The 21,799-nt window shown below is 46.1% G+C and overlaps 1 protein-coding gene across 1 annotated transcript in view; it reads left to right on the top strand.

The window, feature by feature from the left end:
* EEFSEC (eukaryotic elongation factor, selenocysteine-tRNA specific) overlaps nucleotides 1-21,799 on the top strand; it is a 315,381-nt gene that overhangs the window by 96,605 nt on the left and 196,977 nt on the right. The window contains exon 3 of the mRNA XM_030885558.2: nucleotides 12,014-12,221. Coding sequence (XP_030741418.2) covers nucleotides 12,014-12,221 — 208 coding nt within the window. The remainder of the gene's footprint in view (nucleotides 1-12,013; nucleotides 12,222-21,799) is intronic.

The raw sequence follows: 21,799 nt of genomic DNA, 5'->3' as shown, positions 1-21,799 counted from the left end.
CCTAGTAGAGCTAGAATAAGCAGCGCTAATGGTGGAGCAAGGATTCAAACTCGTGTTGGTCCTCCTCATAGCCTGTGCTCTGTACTCAGTTCTGGGGCCTAACTAGGCGCTCCTGCCCCAGAGCCCGGAGGCGGAGGACGTGCCCAGGGTCAGGTGACCAGCCGTGAAGAAGTGGCTTCTTTTCTCTCCCGCCCTGCTATCCCTGGCCAGCCAGCAGGTTGAGTGTTTACTCCTTGCAAGGGTGGTGATGTTTGGGGCTACTCCCTGTGTTAATGTTGAGGATCGAAGTTGGCTTTTGTGCCAGCTCCTGGCGGAAGTAGGCATTGTGGAGCTGTGAGTGACAGGGTGGCCCAAGTGTGGGCCCCCTTCCCTGGGAAGTCTGGGTCTGGACCACACCGACTGGATGCTCGCCTAGGCTGGCACGACTCACATGCCTAGGTCCACCTCCTCATTTTGTGCGTGAGAGGAGTTTCTTGCATCCATATTTGGTGATTTGTCTTTCTGTTTCCCTCCCCCTCCATCCCTCAAGGTGTCTGCCAAAATTCTGTATTATTTGTATCATCTTCCAGGCTGTTATAGTATATGAGGGCAGAGGATAATTTAGTTATTCTTGAATAAAATTTCTTAGCAAAAGAAAAAAAAGGGGTGGTGGTGGTGGTGTTCATATTCACTGCATGAAATAGACAATATTTCCTGAAACAGGAGATACGAACCTCAAAGAATTTAAAATAAAACATTCATTTTATTATTTTTTTTAAAGAAGGAAAACGAGGGGGGAGGGAGAAAAAAGTAGAATAGTCAGTCTTTTTATCCTAAGCACAGATGAAATTGATTAAGCCTTAAAGACCGGCCTCGGCACAGCCGGTTTATTAATTGAAGAATTTCCTCTTGCCCAGAATGGGAAGTTCACATTAGCATTGAGCCTGCCCCTGAGTGCCAGCGACACTTGAGAACTGAACATTTCCACAATCCTATTTTCTCTTGGGTGCTAGAGGAAATCCTAAAATGGTTAAAAAGGCGGGGGGGAGCAAAGAGGGGAGAGGGGAGAGAACAGGAAAAGTACATTTTAAGGAAGTCCTCTTTCATTTCCTTGTAAAGCATGAAATCAAATTATAGCTCATGGCCCACACTTATTTTATTTCTACATTTCAAATTCCATTTTCTGCTCCTTTCCACTGCTCGAGAACAGGGGTTGCAGTGTTGTGCGAAGTCAGCTAAAAAGATTACCCAGATAGATGATGACACAGTAGCTTCAAGCGGCACACAGGGAGGCCACCCCCCTGGGTTAGCTGGGGGCCACTGTGGTCCAGCTCTTTGCTGCTCCATCGGGAAAGGGTGTGCCAGCCAGCCCTGGGGCCCTACTGGAGCATGCGGGACCCCACTCTCCATGCTGCCTGCCTGCCCAGAGGGAGTGTGAGGTGGTGGGCACCCAACATTTCCTCAGGGTGAGCCAGTAAGAAGATGAGCTGGGTCGTTCTGGCTACAGCATCATATTCCTGTTTAGTTCTCGACCAATCCCTTCCCCCTTATGCCTTTTGCTAACTCTTGATGATCCCTTTTAGCAAAGAGAAAGTAGGCTTCAAACTCCTTGAGGTCTCAGAACGAAACATTCAATCACTGGCTGCGGAGGCCCTGAGTGACTCAGTAGTTAAGACGACCGGGTTCTGACTGAAAGAAAGGGTGGTGGTTTGAACCCACTAGCTCCCCCAGGGGTAAAAAGACGGGTGACCTGGTCCTGTAAAGACGTCAACCTCGGAAGTCTATGGGCAATTCTACTCTGTCCCAATCCACTGAACGGGCACACAACAAAGTCTTTTTTAACAGAAATGCATTTGAGTATGTCCTCTCTCCACTCCCACCCCCACCCCGCCCGCCCTCAAAAAAGAGCTGATTTAAATATGAGATGGAAAACTCCATTGTCTTTTCATTCTGTTTTTCCTTGAACTTGTAAAGGCCCCTCATAGAACAAGGGCATGCTCGAAATTGGGTAGTGCATGGTGGGTAACCCGGGTTACATGCGTACACCCTCCCTGAAACAAGTACAAAGTCTGAAGCCCCCAGACACCAGCTCTTCCGTCATGTCTCCACTTCTCCACCCACATCTTCCCCAGCCCCCTAGAAGGAGATTCTTTTTCGGATCTACCTGAGCGCTGTCATGCTTCCATTAGATGGGGAATGTCTGATCCCAACCTCAGAACTGCAGTACCTCCTAACTTGCTCTTCCCAGGCCGCAACACACAGCTCTAGGTGCCGGTCCAGTTTCTTCATCTGTGAAGTGTGAAACCTCCCTGTATGAACTGTTGTCATATACCTGGTGCATTCTTTTTTTTTTTTTTTTAAAGAACATGGTATACTTAAATACGCAACAAATAGGAATTCCTTTTTCCCCCATCTTTCTGAAAAAAAACTTAAAAAAAATTGACTTGGGAATATCAAATTTACAGGAAAGTAGTCAGAGTTACAGAGAATTCCTACATATCCTTTGTCCTTTAGCTGTCATTTCTGATCTTCTTCACACCTGGGAGAGCTCTAGCAATCCTGATTATTGTGGACTGTGGTGTGAACACACTTCTGTGGTTTCTACACTGGTCTTGAGCAAGGGTGACAATTCATTGATAAACTGCCCTTATGATCAAAACTAGATAAAACGGCATGCTTATTTACATAGCAGATGCAATCCCCTTTGGGAATAACAGCTCATAGGATCAAATCCAGGCTCTTTTTGACAGTTGTATAACGGCAGAAGGGTATACCTAGAGTGATCTCCGAAAAGGTCTCGTAGGGCACAGACAGGGCATTAAGTGGTGTCGACTGTGGGGAGAAGGGTGCTCCTCTTCAGTCTTCTCCGCACCCTCCGAATGTGCTGTGCGGCGCCAGGATCTCGAGAGCCGAGAGCCTGCAGCAGCAGCAGCAGCAGCAGCAGCTGCTACAATTTAGATACCCATTTGGTATTTTTGTTAGACTTTTTTTAACTTTTTACTTATGACAAATGATACTAGTTTTCCAGCCCTCTTTTTATTTAAAATTCGGAAAGGTACACAGTGAAAGGTGGCTTTTCCTGCTTAACATGGTTACTTCCCAGAGCAGACCAACCCTGGGGGCCCGTGTCTTCTGAAAATTCCCAAGACAAGCAGTGCTTCTAAGCATAAACTTCCAACTGCAAAATCTTTTACAAAACAGTGTAAGAGTTCATTTGTCCAGGGCCAACAAGGAGAGTAGAGATACCAGGAGGATTAGGGGAGGTTGGGGGGAAAAGGGAGAATCGATTACCAGGATCAAACTAGAAACCCCTCCCAGGGGGATGAATAACAGAAAAGTGGGGGAGGGGTGACAGAGGAGAATGTAAGATATGGAAAAAATAATTATAACTTATCAAGGGTTTGTGAGGGAGGGGGAAGAAATGGGGAGCTGATATCGGGCTCAAGTGGGAAGAGAATTCTTTGAAAGTGGTGACGGTGGCATCTGTGCAAATGTGCTTGACACACTGGAGGAATGTATGGATTGTGATAAGGGATGCAAGAGCCCCAATAAAAGTTTTTTTTTTTAAAGCTGTAAGAGACCCCAATAAAAAGAATTTTAAAAAATTCACTGGAAAAAAGAGTTCATTTGTCAAGGGCTCTACTTTAGGGACTATAGAGCTACATTGTATTTCTAAGCACCGTGTAGTAATACTGTTTGGTGGCTATCCGTGATTTCCTTACCTACTTCCCTGCAGGTGGACAGGTAGCTTGGCCCTGACTTCTTGGTTTTGCTGATAGTATGGCACTGGACGCCTCTGTGTGCCTTATTTTGCATGTGGGCATGCTGCTGGGTCACTCGCTGCGTGTGTGACTTTTGCCAGCAGCTGCTCCCCTCAGCAGTGGACAGGGTTGCCCTGGGCTAGAACGTGGGCTCTGGCAGCACATGGCCTTGCCTGGATTCTCCCCTCCTCCTAGTTCTGTGGCTTCCCCTCTAATGTGGGACAGCAGTGCAGGGCTGTCAGGAGGGGCCTTCCGGCCTGAGCCTTAGGGTCCGTCTGTGTAAATGCTGACTTCATGCTAGCTACATTTTACTGAGATCAGAATGATTTTGTCAATCTGATAGGTGAACAAAATAACATCTCAGTGTGCTTTTAATCTGGATTTTTTCTTGTCATTGGTGAGGCAACAGCTTCTTGTGTGTTTGAGTTGTCTGTATTTTTGTTCTCTGAGAGCCCCCCGCCCCCCCCCCTCCCTTTGTGGTTCCTCAGAGACCCCTCAGGGTCTTTGCCTTGCCTGTCCTCTCTGCCTGGAATGCTCTTGTCGACATCATGCTCACTCCCTTTCCTCAGAGTCTCTGCTCAAATATCACCTTCTCCACAAGGCCCGGCCCAACTGCCCGCCCCACATTCCCGGGCTGCCTTCTCCTGTCTGGTTCCCCCTGGACACCCACCATCTTCTGCCAGACTATGACCCTCCCTCAGGGTGCTCATTGTTGACTGTAATTTTGCTTGTAAGTTCCCCAGGACGGGGTTGGTGTCCATTTTGATGACTAACATGTGCCAAACACCACCTTGGCATTGTGGGAGTTGCCCAGTCAGTGTGGTGTGTGAGTGTGAATTGTTGAATGCATTTAAAAAAATAATAAATCTTATAGTTAATCCTATTATTTTTTAAAAAAATGAACAAGATTAGTTATTGAGGAAAATTGTCCTTTGTCAGTAGCATGCTTTTTAAACTTCTTTTCCCAATCACTGGACTTTTTCATAATTCTTTTCCATAAAGAAATGTTTGATTTCTCTTTGTTGAATTTGTCAGTCTCTTTTTCTTCTTCCTCTTTTATGTGTTTCAGGGTTTTGTATCTTACATAACTAATTTTTTACTTTTAAGGCCATGATAAAAAATTCTCACATCTTCTAGTACTTTTTTTTAATATTAGCTTTTTCAAATAAATTCATTTGGAGTTTATTTCTGTATAAAGTGTAAAGTAGGGGATCCAAAATTTTAAAATCTAGATGTCTACTATTTATTGTCCGTCAGTGCCACAACGGATTCCTCTTTATGTTGATTTGAAAAGCTGCTTTGATCACTTATTAAATGTTTATATGATTTTGAGTCTCTTTGTAGAGATTTCTAGTCTGGGACTAACAACCTAGGACAGGCTGACCCTGGGGGCAGTGCGTCATGTATGTGAAGACAGCGACCCCGTGGAAGCAGGAAGCTTTTAACAGCAGTGGGCTGGTCCTCTGTCAGGTCCTCACAGTAGCCCCGTGAGTTGTGTTGTTTCCTTTTTTCCTGAATCTCTTTTGGGGACTCTGCCTTTGCTCTCTTTGTTGCTTCTCTATTCCTCCATTGCAGTGCCCGGCTACTTTGTGACCCCTTTTGTCCCTCGTGGAGGGCCAGCACTCTGTGTCAGGATGGGTCTGAGACCCAAGCAGTTGGTCCTTGTGCTGTCTGCTCCTCTTCCTCTTCCCAACCTCAGGGCTTTCCCACCTGCTCCCCAAGAGGCCTTGGCCCTTCCTGGAAAGCAGGAATGCAGGGCTCTGGCATAAAGAAGCAGACTTTCTGAACCACCTGTCTGTTAAGATAGGAGGTAGAGTCTCCCCTCTGGGCTTGTAGTGAGTGTAGGGCTAGTCACGTAGGGCCGAAGGCACATGCGCATGGGGAGAGCCAGGTTCCGCAGGGGACTGTAAGGGCACCAGGGTGGATATGGGACTGCCCAGCTCCTCTCAAGGCCCAGTGTGCCATGCGTGCTGGCGTGTGGAGATTTTCATGTTTCATCTCTTAAGTGTTGACACAAGCATGGGGCGGGCTTAAACAGTGCCTGCTCTAGACCTTGCTGCTCCTTTGTCAGCTTGCCGACACCTGTGTGATGTCCCAGTGCACGGTTGGCACAAACCCAGCTCCCAGGCTTACAGGTTGCTACCTGGATTGGATCTGCTTCTGTTGGACCTGGTCGCTGAGCAGCCCTCTGGTCCGGCTGGGAGCTGGGTCTCCTCCACTTCCACCCTGTACTTGCAGCCCTGACAGCGGAAACCTGCTCATCTGCAATGTTTGCTGTGGCCCGTCTTTTTCCTAAGGAGCAGGGAGCTGAGTTTCGTGGATTATGGACCTTGATGACATAGGCAATGTCCAGACCTGCCTGACCAGGCGCTACTGTTCAGAGGTCCCTGCTGGTGAGGAGGCTTGAGGCAGAGTCCCCTTTGCAGTCTGGGTTACAGCAGTTCCCAGTGACATACATACTCCCCTAGGCAGTGTCTATCAAGGGCCCAGCGATGGCACCTTGTGGGAGTGGTGAGGGGCGAGGGAGGTTTGGTTAGTACTGGCTCCAAGCTGCTGTCAGTACTCTCCCTCTGCCTTGTGGATCATGGACCCAGGCCATTATCACAAAGGACTTCTGGGTACCTGTGAATCCTAGGGAAGGAGACAGCTACTCTGTGATCTCTTCCTCTACGGTGGACATTGGGGCAAGAACACTAAGACCGACAGCAGCCAGACGTGACAGCCGTGTTCTGAAACCTGCTTTAGCACTCACTGGGAATGAAGGCGGCAGGGGCTAGCTGGCGTGGGACTTTTCTCACCCACATACAGATTGATGGTTATAAATATTAACTCTGGAAATAGGGTCTTGCTGCTTAGAGATGCATCTGAAAGAAGTCAGTAGGACTGAGTTTAAATTTCGGAATCCCTGTTCCTTGACTTTGAGTTGATTACCTCACCTCTCTGAGCCTTTGTTTTCTTGTCTGGAACTGGGAATCCTACCCATGTGGCAGAGTTGTGGTTCCGCGGTGGTTGAAAGGAGAGGAAGGTACATAGAACGCTACAGTACATGTCACAGTAGTAATTGGAGGAGTAAAACTCATCAAAGAAACTGGCGTTATTGAAGATTTCATAACTTCCGAGTGCTGTTCTAAATATTTGACCTATATTATCTCATTTAATCTTCATAACAATCCACTGAGGTTGGCATTATCACCATCCTTATTATAACAGACAGCAAACTGAGGCACAAAGAGAACTAATACAGTTGGCAAATAGCGATGATAATAAAAAACAAAACCAAGTCCAGTTGGTTCTGACTTGTCGCCATGCTATAGAACAGAGTAGAACCACGCACAGGGTTTTCCAGGCTGGCATCTTTGTGCCTCAGCTTCCACGTTTTTCTCAAGCAGCCTGGTAGGTTCCAGCTACGGACCTTTTGGTTAGTAGCTCAGTGCGTAACCACCGTAGTACCATCAGTGCTCCTTGGTAGTCTTAATAACCAAAACCTGCCTCGTAGCGACCCTATAGGACAGGGTAGAACTGCCCTGGGGGTTTCTGAGACTGTCACTCTTTAAGGAGCCCTTGTGGTTTACGTACAGTCTGGGAAACCCATGGGGCGTCATTCCGAGGCAGCGTCGTCTCGGTGGCCGTGAGCTCTGAGTGAACTGAGCCCTTTTATGGCAGGGGAAAGCCTCGTCTTTCTTCCAGAGTGGCTGGTGACTTCCAGGTTCCTGGAAGTTTTCATAGCAGCCTATAAATTGCCACTACTGCTTTCTATTGATGATAGCAATATATTTATGTTACTTATTGGCAATTTCACAAGTCAACAATTGAAAAAACAATTCTCTATTTTAAATCTAATGTCATTTCCTCTCCATAGAATGACCTAAACTTTGGATTAAAAACAACAACAATAAAAACCACAGTTGTTAAATATTTACTTTTATTTTCAGTTTCTGCTGAAACGTTGTTTTTCCTGAATATGCACTTTTTTTCTCATTGGTTTCAGAAGGGACATTATATCTCGTAGATAACTTATAGTTTGTTAAATGCTGACCTTTGTGTGTTTTTGTTTTTATTTTTATTTTTGAAATTATTAAGATAGGATCTATAGAATTGGAAATTAAAAAATTTGAAAGTACCGAGAAACTTTAACCCTGTTATAATTATTCTGCAAATCTTTAAAGAATTCTGTAGTCAGTACAACTAGATGAAAAGCTCTGATAGATTGAAAAGTATAGAGGGTCATTTGTAAGCCTCAATTTTTTGTCTTGTGTTTCCCACCCACTCGCTCACTCTGTCCCTCTAGTCTCAGAATAATTTCCTACCCTGGGTTCGTGGGAATTGGGAAGGACACTGTTTGATTCATTCTGTGGAAATACTATGGATTCTGAAAAAGACAAGACGGGCCAGCTCTGTCACTTCCTGCCGTCTGATCAAACGTCTGATGCAGAGACAAGGGTAACTGAGAGCTGCTGCTAAGCAGGAGGCTGTTGCTGACCTTGCTTTCCAGCGGGGTCCTGGTTCTCAGTGTCGCCAGTGAAATTACAGTGACCTCCAGTCTCCTTCCAAGGCCCCTCATACTGGCTGTGCTGCAGAGAGCCGGCCTTTTGAGGCAGAGCTGTGGGCTCGCAAACAAAGGCGGCTTGTCGATGCTGGGCTAAGACTGCAAGCGAGTCGGACCCTGGTTCCTGAGAGTCTGAGTCCCACTGGCACTTACCTTTCTCGTTGAGGCAGTCGGGTTCATTTCTTATCCCTGTGACCCACCAGGAATGAGAGCAAGGTGGGCTACAGATGTTAAGTACCTGAGTCACTCCCTCCCGGAGGAGGCATGGAGCCCTGGGGACTTTGCTACGCTAATAGGAAATGAAATGTTATCGCGAAGGCCCAGAGGCCTGCCGAATGAGGTGGAGCCGAGGTGGTTGGGACGTGGAGCTAACACCGCTCTCCTCAGTCCATCAAAGGTTTATGAAGCTGGGCCCCAAATTGGTTCTGAATCTGGCTGCTGCCTACAAAGATAAACCCAGCCCTTGATTTGTGGGCCTTTTAAGATGGGATCCGTTGGGAGTGAGGTTTGGGTAAGTGTTCCCAGGAGAGCCAGGAGCATGAGCAAAGGTAAGACAAGGAAGGGGCAAGAATTACCATGGAGTGTGGCCTTGATTCTTGGATGGATAATGGAGAGTGGGGTAGAGTTGGTGGATAGCTGGCCATGGGGCCCAGTGAGGCAGGACAGGCAGGGTTGCTTGGTGGCTAGGAGCACACAGAGGAGCTGGAGTTCAGCTCCTCTCTCAACTGGGCACTGGCTCTATAGCTGTTGGCAGCTTTTGCTAAATGTCCCATTTCCTTACTTTTAAAGTGGGGTTAGTGATACCATGGGCTGGGGACGAACTGGTGCTAGGGCTCTAGGGAGGGCCTGGGTAGTTGCAGCTACTCTTAACTAATGTGTAAGTCACCCATGCAGTAGTGAACTCAGCCTTGCACAGAAATTCTGTAGCACACCAGTCAGTGTGTGAGAACACTGAGCTATGCATTGGAACCATTCTGTTGTGGAGGTGACTCCCCAGTCTGTGGCACCTGGGACCAGGAGTCCCGTGGTGTTTCCTTGCCACCTTCGGACTCGAACCTCTCTGCCTCATAGCCCCGTGACAGCCTGCTGGGTGCTTGTGGTGATGCGTGTTGTGGGAGATGGTCAGTTATGGGAGATGGGTAAGGTTCAGGCGCACAGTGCCTCAGGGAGATGTGAGCATCCTGTGGTCACAGGGTCAAGCCACAAAAACCAGACTCACTGCCACTGAGGCAAGGCCAAGTCATAGCTACCCTATAGGATGGGTAGAACTGGCCCTGTGGGCTTATGGGACTGTAACTCTTTATAGGAATAGCAAACAAGGAGCAATGAGGAGCACATAAGAGAATGAAGCACTCACATGCATAGTGCTTGTCACAGAGTAAGTGTGTAGCGTCTGTTAAAAAAGCTACTGGTTTTATTCAGAGGACAATGAAAACAACACATTTGCTTTCCTACTAAGAAAGTAGTTTATTTTGTATTTACTTACTCATGTCTTTAAAATTATAGTTATGTTTATATTCTGAATCATTCACATATGTGTATAACCCTGTTTAAATTTAAAAGTTGTGGAAGAGTGTACCTGCCCCCCATCTGTCGGGCACTTTGCTCCTCTTGCAACAGGCAGCGAAAAGGTCTTCGTTTCTTTGTTATTCCTCCAGAAGTACTTTACATGTATAAAAGCACATACTTATTCAGATATACACACACATGCCTTTTCCCTCTTTTAATACAAATTATGATTTACACAGTGTTCTCTCTTGTTTTTCTTTTCTTTTCAGTCTATCTTGTAGATCATTATATAATAGCATAACGTTCTGTTTCATGGGCGCAATATTTATTTTTCAACCAACACTCTACTGATGGGCATTTATGTGGTCATTTCAATGTGTGCAGACATGGTTGGGCCAGGGATTGGGTGCATTTTGATAGCCATTTCTGAATTGGCTTCCATAGGGTTTGTACCAATTTAACTCTTTGCAACAGTATATGAATTAGTTTTGTGTTTTTAGAAAGTTCCTTTTGGAGGCCAGATTTTAGAATTGTGGACAAGCCTTGGGGTGCCCATTAGGGGACCACTGATGCAAGCCTGACATTGCCCTGAAAACTGGAGCTGGGGGACAGCTGGGTTCAGGAGGGCTGCTGGGAATGCAATAGATAGGGAGGAGTCTACCAGACAATGACGTTTGCATATTTGTTTTACCAAAACATCAATTCTCTTTTAATTTGTCTGTTCATGCAGATGACAGATCAGTGCCCTCCACTCACCCCACCCCTTCCCACCTCCTCCGATGCAGTAGAGACCTAGCCCTGTTGCTTGGTGATACAACATGAGAGATACCCCATCTGCTGTGCACGCCTCAGCTGACAGAGGAGGTCATGAGGAAGCTGGGGGAGGCAGAACACAGGACACCGGAAGAGAAGAGTTGGGGCACTCCTAGGCCTGTCCAGAATCACTGGCACTTTCTGTCTGTCCTTGGAGAGTCCAGAGGAGCTTTAGCAGTGAGCAGGGACCGGGAAAGAAGCCTTCAGCCTTGAGATCAGGGACCCTGTCTCTAGTTTCCTTAGTGCCAGTTGGCTGTAGGACCTTGAGTCAGTGACCCAGTGTCTTTCATTTCTTTATCTGAAGCCCTAACGTCATAGTTTTCCCTGGGGGCAGACTGAAGGGTACGTGAGATGCCCTGGATATATAGTAAATGTGCCAACAAGTAAACCCCTCACTCTCCTCTGCCCCCTTTCATCCCCCCTGTGGGGTTGGGGCATGAGAATCATTTACAGAACAGTCTTCCTCTCTTTGCCAAGGATTGTGATTTGCCTTCTTAGGGCAAATTCTTGTAAATCGAAAATATAACTGCCATTAATTTCAATGACAAAAGAGTTTCCATATTCTTTAGACCCCAAAATAACACCCTATTTTGGATGCAACTACTATGAATCCCATTGAAAAGGACAAAGGGATGTCACTGGCTACTGTTCGTCTTCCCAGCATGACTTTGATAGTTTCTCTTCATTGACTTCTCTGTAATTGATTGGCCTTCTTGCTCTTGAAGCAAGTGGCCACACTCACAGCCTGGAGCCCAGCGCTTATGTATCTGAACCTTGGATGTGTCCAACCTCACACTAAGAGCAGGAGCCCCTAACCAGGCAGAGCAGGAAGGACAAAAGAAGTGAGTGGACATAATCCAGCCCTCCGTGAGGTGATCCCAGGGAAACTACAGGTGTTCTGAGGAGCAGACGTAGGAGCCTGTCCCTACAGCCCCTGTCCTCCTTCAGCCATTCATCAGCTTTCTTGGCAAAGGCAGGTACCCAGGGATATGCCAAGCCCAGCATAAAGCACCAAGCCTCTCCCTGTTTGGGCATTCTCACTGTGTGGGCTTTGGAGTCAGACAAACCTACACCCATACCCAATGCTGCTGCATATGAGGGGGCTCCAAAAATTTATGGGAAAATTCTATTATCTTTTAATTCCACTTTTCCATGAACTTTTTGAAGCCCCCGTGTATTAGCTGTGTGACCCTGAACCCTCATCTGCCTTTGGTGGGCCTCTGTTTCCTCATCTCAGAATGGGGTAGTTGCTCACCGTGGGGAGGGGAATTCAGTGTGTTGTGTGTGCTTGCTCTGACCTCAGCACTATGCTCACACTGGTGTTGCTTCGCCTGGGACCCTGGGAAACTTCCTGTAGAGCCCCATCGCCTCCTTATGCATCTAACCATCTTTTCCTTTATCCCAGGAGCCCAGATCATTGATCTAATGATGCTGGTCATCGATGTGACCAAGGGGATGCAGACCCAGTCAGCAGAGTGCCTGGTGATTGGGCAGATCGCCTGCCAGAAGCTGCTCGTGGTCTTGAACAAAATAGACCTCTTGGCTGAGGGGAAGAGACAGGCGGCAATTGATAAAATGACGAAAAAGATGCAGAAGACCCTAGAGAAGACCAAGTACGTTTATGGTTGAGAAACATGTTTACATTTTTAAAACGATTGGAGGACAAGTGCTTCCTTTTATTGGCCAGGTAGATATCTGCTCAGGACCTAGGAAATGGTACTTGCTCAGATTAAGGTTTGTACTACGTAGGGCAAAGGCTACGTGACATTTAAAGTGTTGTACAAAGAACCCGAGCACATCTCTCGCATTCGGTGACGTTTTAAGGGAAGTAGGCCGGTTATCGAGGGTAGTTTTGCCATACACACTGTCCAGCACGCAGGTGGCTCCCATTTCAGTGCCCCTCTAGCCCTTGAGTGTTGTCCTTGTCTGTTGGTCCGAGCTGCTCAGAGGCACTCCTGTGTCTTAGCGCAGAGGAGGGGGATGGCACGTGGAGAGGGTGCGCCCAGTGTTTTCCGTTGTATTCTGTCTATGAGAACTTGATCACATGTGATTATACTGGCCGTACCCAGGCACTAGGGAGATAGGACTTGCGCTCTCCACTCACCTGCCTATCTGTTACCTGATGACCAAAAGGGAAAGTTGAATTTTGGTAGACAACTGCCTGTTTCTGACAGAGTAACTTATGCAATTGGATTGATGGGTGGATGGATGGACGGACTGAAGGATGGGTAGTTGGACAGTTGATTGTTGTTGCTTGATACAAGAGTAGAAAAGGCTAGGGGTTCACAGTTTTGTCTTTGGGAAGTAGAGAGCCATTAAAGAATTTTGTGTAGTGAGCTGCTAGATCAGTTGTTCCCATCTAGGCTGCTGGTCATAGCCGGACTGTAGTTGACTGAAGAATCCAGGAGACAGAAGGAAGATGGAGAGTTTTCCTGGGAGAGAAGGTGTGATTCTGAGTGAAGGCAGGGAAGGAGCGGAGAAGGTGACTTGGGGGACTCATTAACAAATAGAACCAAGTGGTCTTGTTGAACATTTGGCTGTGGTGACAATCAGAGAATATTCTGTGAGGAGAGGTCTATGGGGGCAGAAAGGTAGCAGCGCTGCTGGGCAGGGGGTAGGGCCAGTTAGAGGGGCATGGGGACAATGGGACAGAAAAGCCACCTGGCTCTACAGGCAGCCACGGGAGTAACTAATTCTGATGTTGTCCAGAAAGTGAGAACGTGTCCTTGTTGAGTACACAGAGCTGGCAAACCTTATTGTTTTATCACTGTCTCTGTCCCTTTCCGGGCCAGTCCCTTTTGATCAATACTAAATAGCGGTCACTGGGCGACAGCGCTACTTCCTCTTTGCTATGCAGCCCCAGACAATATCCTGCTACTGCCACTTCTCCTTCGAGCCTGTCTGTGGAGGGCACGCAGTAGAAAGTGTTTTTGTTTCCCCGTCATAAAGATTGATATGCTTTGCCATTTATGATTTTTTTTCCAGCCCCAACACCTGCAGCTCTCCCTCAGAATTCTCAAGTTGGCTAAATTAAAGCCCCAGCCCTGTGAATGGGCCAAATATGTCATAAAAGATTTCCTAGCACTGCCTTTTGTTAGCAAAATTCATCAATCCGATAAAATCGACACATTTAGATAAGTGTTGCATAAGAATTCAGACTTCGTTATTCTCAACGGAAGTGGATATGAGACTGTAAAAAGGAAGATAAAAAATTATATCTTCTTTTTAGTGAGTTATTTGATCTCCCTGCTGTTTTATTTACTTGTCAGGGTAGAACAGGTCCTTTTGACTTCTGCTTGAAAAAACCCATACAATGTGACTTTTATTGGCTGTATACGTGGGACATTTGGGCGAGTTAAGGCAGCTCTGGATACGACTAAAGGCGCTCTTAGGGGGTGCCACAGTGGGTTGGCTTGTTGGGTCAAGAATGGAAGGGTCGGCAGTGGGAACCTCCCAGGTGCTCTGAGGGCAGGCGATGAGGCTTTTTGCCCTGAAAAGATTCATAGACTCGGACATCCTAGGGAGCACTCCTCTGTGCTTCGAGTTAGAATCCCCTCGATGGCAGTGAGTTTGTTTTTTTTAAGAATAGGGTTAAGCATTGAACTGCTAACTGAAAGATTGGTGGTTCGAACCTACCTGTTACTCCGTGGGAGAAAGATGACAAAGTCAACTAGCATATAGATTTATAGCCGTGGAAACCCTAGAGACCAGTTCAAGTCAACATTGACTCCTAGTGACTTTATAGGACAGGATAGAACTGCCCCTGTGAGTCCCACGTGACTTTCCGAGACTGTTTATGGGAGTAGAAAGCCCGTCTTTCAAGAAGCAGCTGGTGGTTTCGAACTGTGGGCCTTGTAGCTCGCAGCCCAATGCATAGTCACTATGCCATCAGGGCTCCCTGTCTCTCTGTCCTGTGGGGTCATTATGAGTCAGAATCAACTCGTTAACATTGGGATTTGATTTAGGGATAAATAAATACTAACACTTTCAAATAAATTTAAGGAAATCCCTGTATGTTTAAATGACTATTTATGGATGATATCACATATCCAGAGAAAACTGGCCACGGATGGGGCCTGCAGAGCCCTTCCTTTCCTCATGCATAACTCCCCACCTCCTGTCAGATACAGGACCAGGGAGGTGACGCTCACCCACAGCAGCCTGATAGCACAGAGTAGAATGCTCAGCAAGATTCCGTAAATTGCCACTCTTGATAGGTTTGAATCACTGCCTTGCTGTTAGGAGCTCAACACTTAACCCACTGCACCACCAGGATTCAGATAAAGGACAAAAGCGATGATTCTCTGCCCGTTGGGTTGTACTTGGTGGCCTAGGGCCTGATGCCATCAGCTGGCCGAGTAATCGACATCAGATGAGTTTCAGTGATGATGTCCTTTTTGTATGGCCCTTGGTTGAGCGAGCCCTCTAAGTGCTGGCCCGTAATGAAGACCTGTCTAGAGAAGGGAAAATGGATACTCGAAAGTATTTAAAATGTAAAATGCTTTTTCTTTTTTTTTCAATCAAAAGAATAACTTAAAGATTTGGAAAATACAGAAAAGTAGATGAAAGAAAGTGAAGACCATCTGAAAATTGATTTCTGCATGAGAGCAGCTGTTTTTGGTTTATTTCATGCATATCTTTTTATTCATTTTTTTAACCTCTTTGTTGTGGATTAGGTGAAGGTTTACAGAGCAGATCATGAGTTGGATACATTCTGATTGCAATCCCTTTAATATACCATCTCTTATCCCACCTCCTCGCAGTGTTTTCTGGCTTCACTTCTTCTTTCCTAACCCTCTTAACATTTCCTCCGATGATGCTGCCCTTTGGATCTTAAAATGGTTAATGATTCTAACATGGGGGTGAGTCCAGTTCCAGAACTGAAGGATGACTAAGGGCCATAGTTTGGGGGTCCCACCCCCCTCTATCTGACCAGTAAGCTCAGTCTCTTTTTTGATTTTGAGTTGTGTTACTTATTTTCTCTCGCACTCTACCTTGGACCTTCTAAGGAATCCTGGTGATGGTCAATGTTGGACTGCTAACTGCAAGGCCCACGGTTCAAACCCACTAGCCACTCCTTGGGAGAAAGATGAGGTTGTCTGATTTACAAAGCCCCAGAAACCCTATCTAGAGTCACTGTGGACTCGATGGCAGTGGATGAGTGGATTGAGGAACTTCTAATACAGTCCTTATTGGAGCAGTTGGTGGTGGGATTGGGCATTTTCCCCTGAAGTTTATTAATCAGTGGTGCTTTTTGGTGTGTGTTTGTGTGTATGAATTATGCTCATACATTTTGTCTACTTCCTCTTGAGATCTTAATGCCTTTTTTTCTGATTTTAAGGTATATGTTATGAGTTAGTACTATTAACCCTGTCCTATCATGTTCTGACTCGATGGCACTTCAATGATGACAGCATGCTTATTACAGATAAGTCTCTGCCGTATGCTAGTCTTTCCTTTCCATCTTAGTTCCTTTTAAATGTTTGCATATGGAAGTTTCTAAGTTTGAGGTAGTTAGAATCTTTTATTGTTTTTCTTTGTGATTTAAAAAAAAATCTCTGAAAGCATTTCAAATTACTATTGCATTGGCATTTATCATTGTTAACAGAAATCGAATGGTAAAAATCTACCCATAACTAAAGGCATCAAAATTAAAACCCATGGCATCAAATGAAAGTGTGTTTTTTTTTTTCCAGGCCCCTGGCCGCCTTTCCCAGATGTACATAATTTGAGAAAATTATTATTACAACATTGACACCATTCGGTGTTTTAGGTTTTGTATTTGTTTTTCCCAATAATGTTACTTTTATGTTTCCTCTTGCTTTCAAACTACTTTTCCTTTTATTCATTTCTCTTTTAGCGAATGCCCTTGGCACAGAGACCCCAAGGGCTCTGTTGGCCTGTTGATTGCCAAATCTCAAGTCCTTGGTACCCTCCAGGGTCTGCATTCTCGGCTAGCTTTGCCGTAGTATGGTATCCTCAGATTCAGAGTGGGGTGTGCTCTTTCTTCATCTCTGCAGTGGGGGCGACAGCACGAAGCTGGCGCAGTCACCCTCAGCGTCTCCATGGAGTTCTGCCATGGCTTTGCCACTGTCTTGGGCCTTTCCTACACATACTTCCCCGAGCCATTCGCTCCTCGCTGGGACCCCAGGAGGTGAGTTCATATCCTGCTTACCTGGGGAGAAGTAAGGATTCATACATATTGGCTATTTTAAAGCCTACTGTTCCAACTCCAAAATGAATATTCTATTTATTTATGTACCCTTTCCTGGATATATAGATCTATATCTGTCAAAAAGTTTGTGGACAAATGGAATGAAAAGATAATGGACACAATTGATGTATGTATGGATTGTGATAAGAGTTGTATGAGCCCCCAATAAAATTGTTAAAAAAAAAAGATAATGGAATGTTCTCCTCAACTTTTGGAAGCCTATTTATATAATTATCTAGCTGTATCATTATATTCTTTCAAATTGCATCAGGTTTTTTGGGGAGCCCTTCAATTGGATGCCTGGGGTTTAATTTTGATGCCTTTGATTGTGGGTAGATTTTACCTTTCTATTTTGATTTCTATTAACAATGGTAAGTGCTGATGCAAGAGTAATTCCAAATGCTTTCAGAAATTTTTAAAAATAAAAAAACCACCCTGTTGGGCAAGCATTACATTGGAAGACCGTTAGATCAAACTCACAGGCTGTTCCAAGGGAGAGAGATGAGTCCGTCCGCTCCTGTAAAGATGGGCAGCCTCAGAGACCTTGCACAAGGTCACTGTGAGTCAGAACTGACTGGACAGCAGGGGGTGGAAGTAATATTTTTGTTGATGAAGTTCAGCCTGCTTGTGTGGCCGCACACCTTATTGGGGCTGGCCTCGGTTGGGGCAGAGTTGGAAGGAGGTGGTTGGGCACAGGCAGAGATGAAGCCCTGAATTAATTGCTCTAGTCACTTTAGCCTGCACGGATGAGCCTTTGTGCTGAACTCAGGGGCCCCCTGACACAGGGAGGGGCTGGAATCCATGGGGCTCCTGGAACCCAGGCACCAGTCTAGACCTAAATCCCAAGACAGGAGGGGACTGCCTCAAGGGTCTTGCTGAACTCCACTCCCCTTCGCCTCATGGAGGGCAGGACTTCCTCCCTCTGCTGCCTGAGACCAGAATGCCCGTGTTCTGTGTTTAGGAAATTGGGCAGGCCTGCTTCCTCTGAGCCTGGCAGAGGGACAGATGTTCAGCCCAGCATGCCTTTATGTTTTGTTTCAATACATTGCCCAAAAGGGGTTTGAATAAAAAATAATTGAATTTCTGAAAGTTTTATGGTTAATCGCTGGAATTTTCAGTGCACATTTTTACCCTTTCCATTTCTGAGCCTCAGGCTCATGTCAGGTAAACCTAGCAAACAGAGAGCACTGAGTCTTCGTTTGGAGTAGATTCTGGCTTGTGTGAGGATCCAAAGCACATATTTGTCCATGCAGCTCCAGGGCTAGAGACCAGTCTCTTACTCCCTGGGGCCCTGGGCAGTCCTGATGAAGCCCCAGGGCTTCTCTAAGAGGAGGAATGGGGCGCCGGCTCATGGGGTATGAAGAGCCCATGGGAAGAACCAGCTTTTGGCCTGGCACACAGCAGGCCCTGCCCATGTCACCCTTTTCCTCTGTGTGTTTGTTTCCTTCTTCTATCTTTCTTCTATCTGTGTCTGTCTGTCTGTCTGTCTGTCTGTCTGCCTGCCTACCTACCTACCTATCTATCTATCTATCTATCTATCTATCTATCTATCTATCTATCTATCTATCTATCTATCTATCCATCTATCGTCTATCTTTCTACCTACCTACTTATTTTCTTCCCTTCCCTCCCTCTCCCACTACTTCTTTTTAATTTTTTTCTTAAATTATTTTCCTTCTCCTCTTCCCTCTCAGGCCATCTTCTTTCTCTAAACGTTCTTCTCTCCGTCAGGGTTTCTACCCCTCCCAAGGCAAGCCTCTCAGTACTGCCATTTCTACAGAAATGAAGGAGACTCGGATTCCTTTTGGCTCCTACCGTTGTTTGTGGAACTCTGAGCTTCTCAGCCTTCCTTCCTTTGTCTTCTAACAGGAGAAGACATCCAGTTTTCTCTAAGGGCTCCTTTTGGGCCAGGCCAGCAGTACCGTGGTGAGCACTCCAAGGACACCTAGCCAAGTGGCTCGCTCCCTTCAGAGGAGCTGGCTGTCCAGTTGGCCAGAGACAGGAACAGTGGTTTAGAGATGGAGCTGATGTGGCTTCCTTTGAGGGGCTTGTGACTTGTTGCCCAGTGAAGTCTCAGGGTTTTGAGCAAGGAGAATTTGCTTCTGAGTAGCAAGGTAATCAATGCAGTCTCAGCGTTCTGGTACTCGCTTGCTCCAGGCGTCCCAGGACTTTGACCTACCTCTCACTGCTGTAAGAGCCCGTGGCAGGCATTGAGGGTGATGTGTTGGGCCGCTAACCACAGTCGGCAGTTTGAAGCCACCAGTTAGTTACTCCATGGGAGACAGACCAGGCTTTCTCCTCCTGCAAAGATTTGCAGCCTTGGACACGCGCCAGGGCAGTTCTTTGGTGTCCTGTAGCGTCACGGTGAGCTGACATCTCTTTGGTGTCCTGTAGCGTCAGTGAGCTGACATGATGCGATGGCAGTGAGTTTGGCTTTCCCTTTGGCATCGTTGCTCTGAAACGTTTTACCCAGCTCAGCTTTTCTTCTGGTGGAAGCTGACTGACTGGGATTTCCAGTGGTGTTGTATATGGAAACCACACCCCAAGCATTCTTCTACAATTTCCAGTTTCAGTTTGTTGAAAGTGAAGCGAGATTTGCTAAGCAATCCGAGTGCACACGTTTCCTGAAGTACTTACAACCTTCCCTCAGGTCCTTTCGGGTTTTCTTATCCACACCTAATTTAACATGAGTTTTTAAAGAGCTTTGCCTTAATCACATCTTTCCAAAGCATTTAACCCAGTTGTCTTAGAAACAACTATTTTTATACTGTTGTTTCATGATGCTAAATTAAATTATGCTATTACAAGAAACACTTATAACTTGCATTACTAAGGTTATGGCATAACCTAGTTGTTTCTTGTTTAACATAACAGTCAACTGGTGGAGGCAAAAGTGCAGAGATTTCTTGGGCTCATGGATATGGAGCTGAGTACAGGCCCAAGAGCATTGCTAGTGGATGTCTGTGACGGGTCAATCAATAGTTAGGAGGCTTCTGTTATCTATATCAAGTGATACTGGCTTTTCATTTACATGGTGATATAAAATGATATCAAAAATATATTTAAGAAAGCAAATATTTTAAAGGAGATTTCTGAGAGAAGAGCTCAGATGGAGAGGCAGAGGGTGCCTGTGCACAGGGAGCCCTGAAATGACCGAGAAGAGCAGAGAGCAGGGTGATCACTGGGCTTTGCGTCCCGCCTCCTGAGTGCAGGCCCAGGGTTCCGTGGATGGCGCTGGGCCCCCTCTCTGCATGGATTTTGAAAGACGGGCAGTGAAATCTAGCAGTGTGGGAGTTTGCCTCGTTAGGAGATACTGGCGGGCATCCTGAGCATTCTAGTAGTTGCTGGGAGGACCGAATTCTGGAACAGAGCATTTGGATCCAGAGAGCAGAGCCCTAGGAGCCTCTTACTTCCCATGTGAGCCGTTAGCACTCATTTAACTCTCTGTGCCTTTATCCTCCTCTCTCAACGATGGGTAAACACATACAAGGGGGTAACACCCCCCACCCCCAAATGAAAAAAGCCTGCTGGGCGGGGCTTTCATAGTATGCACTTTTCCCAGCGAGGTGAGCATCGAGCCACTTGATCTGAGTGATTGCACCCAATGGCGTCGCCTAGGGTGGCTCTCTCTGGTCACAGTCAATTTTTTTCATAATTTTTTTTTCCACTTTCAAGATCAGATTTATTCGGAGAAAACAAAAAACCCACAACCCAAAGGATGGGGATTTTACATCTAAAGATTATCTCCCAGGTATTAAGTCTACAGATTACAAATCATTTTCATAGAAGATATTTTGTACAAATTTTACATGTGTTCAGGAGCTGGACATCAATCCATCCCGGTTTCCGCTGTAACAGGAGGGCAGAGCAGTGGAATGGGAAAGTACAGCTCTTGTGGACACAACTATTTGGAAGGAGTAGACAAGAAGATAAGCCCTACCTTCTCATTCTCTGTGGCAAAGGGTTAAAAACAAAACAAAAACACCAACTTTCAACCTTGGGTATCTTTCTCTAAAAAGCCCAATTCCTAGTTAGCAGACAACCCATGCCAGCTGAAACACGCTCATGTGGTAGAGCCTTCCTGTCCATTAGGTAAATGGTGAATGGGCTCTCACCAACTCAAGCCTCAAGTTTCGCTTCAACCTCGTTTTTTAGTGATGGCTGATTTAAGAGAACAGCTTGCAGCTGTGAAATTTTGTTACCTGTTCAGGAAAAATGCCGCAGAAACTGTTGTGATGTTGAACACAGCTTACAAGGACAGCACTATGGGAAAAACTCAAGTGTACAAACAATTTTCTCGTTTCAAAAAAGGTGAAATGTCGATTGATGACAAACCTCATTCTAGATGTTCGTTAAGTTCCCAAACCCTGACTGGCTCATCTTTTCCCTGTGACCCCTCTATGAGGGGATGTCCAGTTGTCTACAGAAGAGCATTGGGTCTCCACTGGATGTCCCCCCCCCCAAAAAAAATCCAAAACAACAACCAAAAACCTTGGGTATGGTTTTATTCTGGGTCTTAGATGCCTGATACCTGATCCCATCGACACCTCATGATTACACAGGCTGATGTGCTTCCCTGTGGGCTTTGTTGCTTCTGAGCTAGATGGCCACTTGTTTACCTTCAAGCCTTTAAGACCCCAGATACTCTTATCTTTTGATAGCTGGCATCATCAGCTTTCTTCACCACATTTGCTTACGCACCCGCGTTGTCTTCAGCGATCTATGGGCAAGGTGAGCATCACAGAATGCCTCTCGGTAATTCCTCGGGTACACTTTAATTGCTCAAACCCGACCAGGGATGTGACCCTCTCTTCACCATCACTCTGAGATCCCTTGCCATTCCCCTGCCCCTGCCATTATTTGCTCATCGCTTCCCTCCCCGCTCCCATGCCCCTATTCCCCCCAACCTTTGGTTTCATTACTGTCTCCTTGGGATTGTTTAGCCTGCCTATCTTTTTTTTTTTTTTTTAACATTTT

Source organism: Echinops telfairi, unplaced genomic scaffold, assembly GCF_000313985.2.
Source record: "Echinops telfairi isolate 266 unplaced genomic scaffold, ASM31398v2 ScPeMD7_31;HRSCAF=116, whole genome shotgun sequence".
In the NCBI taxonomy this organism is placed as follows: domain Eukaryota; kingdom Metazoa; phylum Chordata; class Mammalia; order Afrosoricida; family Tenrecidae; genus Echinops; species Echinops telfairi.
This window is presented reverse-complemented; position numbering and strand designations above follow the sequence as displayed.